The sequence below is a fragment of the Bactrocera latifrons genome, unplaced genomic scaffold, assembly GCF_001853355.1.
Source record: "Bactrocera latifrons isolate USDA-ARS-PBARC rearing strain unplaced genomic scaffold, ASM185335v1 scaffold_340, whole genome shotgun sequence".
Taxonomy (NCBI): domain Eukaryota; kingdom Metazoa; phylum Arthropoda; class Insecta; order Diptera; family Tephritidae; genus Bactrocera; species Bactrocera latifrons.
The window spans coordinates 265,974-267,966 of record NW_017536980.1 but is presented as its reverse complement, the minus strand read 5'-3'; the positions used below and the strand labels follow the sequence as shown (position 1 = coordinate 267,966).

General features: G+C 34.5%; 1 protein-coding gene across 1 annotated transcript in view; it reads left to right on the top strand.

Moving 5' to 3' along the window:
* The first annotated feature begins 556 nt into the window (after window positions 1-556).
* The window catches only part of LOC108971439, a 147,838-nt gene continuing 146,401 nt past the window's right edge, over window positions 557-1,993 (top strand). The window contains exons 1-2 of the mRNA XM_018937493.1: window positions 557-562; window positions 920-1,103. Coding sequence (XP_018793038.1) covers window positions 557-562; window positions 920-1,103 — 190 coding nt within the window. The remainder of the gene's footprint in view (window positions 563-919; window positions 1,104-1,993) is intronic.

Sequence of the window (1,993 nt, the reverse complement as noted above, 5' to 3'; positions counted from 1 at the left end):
TGTATGATTCCTGATCGCCGGTGTATAGCTAAATTCTGACACACAAAATGTGTATGTAGTTTGTGATTACAAAAATTAATACTTAAAATATAAGAAATATGGCTATTATAATTATCTCTTTATTTATCTTACAATAAAAATTGTGTTTTACTGTTCAGACTAATTATTATGATATGTAATACCAAATTTTTCGACAATAGTTATCTTTTGGTCTACTTATTATCAAAAATAATTTCCAATTCGTTCATGAATAAGTTAACTAAAACGCTTAAAAATATATAGCGTATTAATGTATATCAAGAAGATATAATTAAATCTTTTGATAACAGCATTAAATTTCATTCTATAAGCAAAATTTAAAATAGTATTTATTAATGTATAAATATAGTACGGTAAATTTAAAATTAAAGCATTTTTGCTTTACGCAACCCGTTTTAACCTTTCGCCAACCTTATTCACCAGAGGTGGCCATGACGTTTTTATTGTGAACGTACACTTGGGGGTAGGTTAATGACTGTTACTACGGTGAATGGGACTTTCCCTACTAACTTGTACCATGGTCGTGAGTGCATTGCAAAGTGTATACAAAATGTGGAGTGGGGAAAAACGTGAAATGAAAAAGTAAGTATATCTAAGATATCGAAGATTCGCGCGGTCGGGCTATGATAGTTGTGTTTTTGTGTATTGATTGGAATATAAAATAACTCTCAATGATTTTTTTCTAAAAAAATTATATTTAAATGCGTTTTTTTTTTTGCAATTTTCTGTGCATGTGTCCATATGGCTACGCCAGGCAGGTTAAGCCACTGATATTTCTAACGTTGCAAGAGCTTTGGATTTTTTAGAGGAATTGTGTTCTGATGATGAAAAAGATGTTCCTAGTAATATCCAGGCACTCTACATCGAGCCACCTTATTAGGATTGGAATGTAAGTCGGGAAGATGATGGCGAGGATGAAGGTGGAGTTCCGGACAATGTATGCCCAGCACAACTGAAAGCCGGATGTGAAATTGTAATTGAAAATAGTACGCGAATGAAAAATAACGATTGTAATCTAGAGGATGTCGATGACGAGGAACCTTATGACGATACTTTAGACGATTGTTTGCCAAGCTCGTCCAAGAAAATTAGTCGCCCAATTCAATCAAATACTGGAGTACCACTTCCACCAGCTAACAAAGACAGCAAATATACTTGGCAAACCGCTAATTTATTACCAGTCCTTCCCATATTCCCTGAAACAAATTTCGAAGATGGTCTTCAATGCTATGCGAAGGAACCGCTTTGAGGAAATCAACTATATGCTGCACTTCGAGTCTGCATTGCACGAACCGTCTGCTAGTTCTGATAGGTTTGACACTCTTTGGAAATTACGCCCACTGACTGACCATATAAAGAGCAAATGGGTAGATAACTCGGTAGTCTGCCTTGCATCGACATGTAGCGTAGGAAAATATCAGTTCCGTCCGTGCATTGTAACTCAATACAACAAATTTATATCGGGTGTGGATCGATTTGACCAAAATGTTGCAAAAGCAAAAACTTTAGAGGAAACAAATGAAGGTATTCCATTTTTATTTGGCTTATTGGTGCAAGCTTGCAAAGCAGCTGGCTTCTTTATAGATCCGCTAATGAAAATAAGTCATTTAAAGATTTTAAGAGAGAAGTAGCCATTTACTACTGCAAGCACTACGGGGTCGAACTGAAAAAGTTCCAAAAAACCTCAAATAAACGAACTGAATCCGTAACGAATGTCCTGCGCTTTGACAGGATTGATCACCTTGTGGTTCCAATTGGAAATAAGAGGCGATGTGCTTGGACTTTGTTTGCCTTGCTTCGAAGCATATCATACAAAAATGTGAAAAACCAGGAGTTTTTATTAAAATTTTGTATCATCTCAATGATATTTAATAAAATGAATTCATTATTTTTGATTTTTTAATGATATATAATAAAGTGAATTGAAAATTTTTGTTTTGAAGTTTGATTTTTG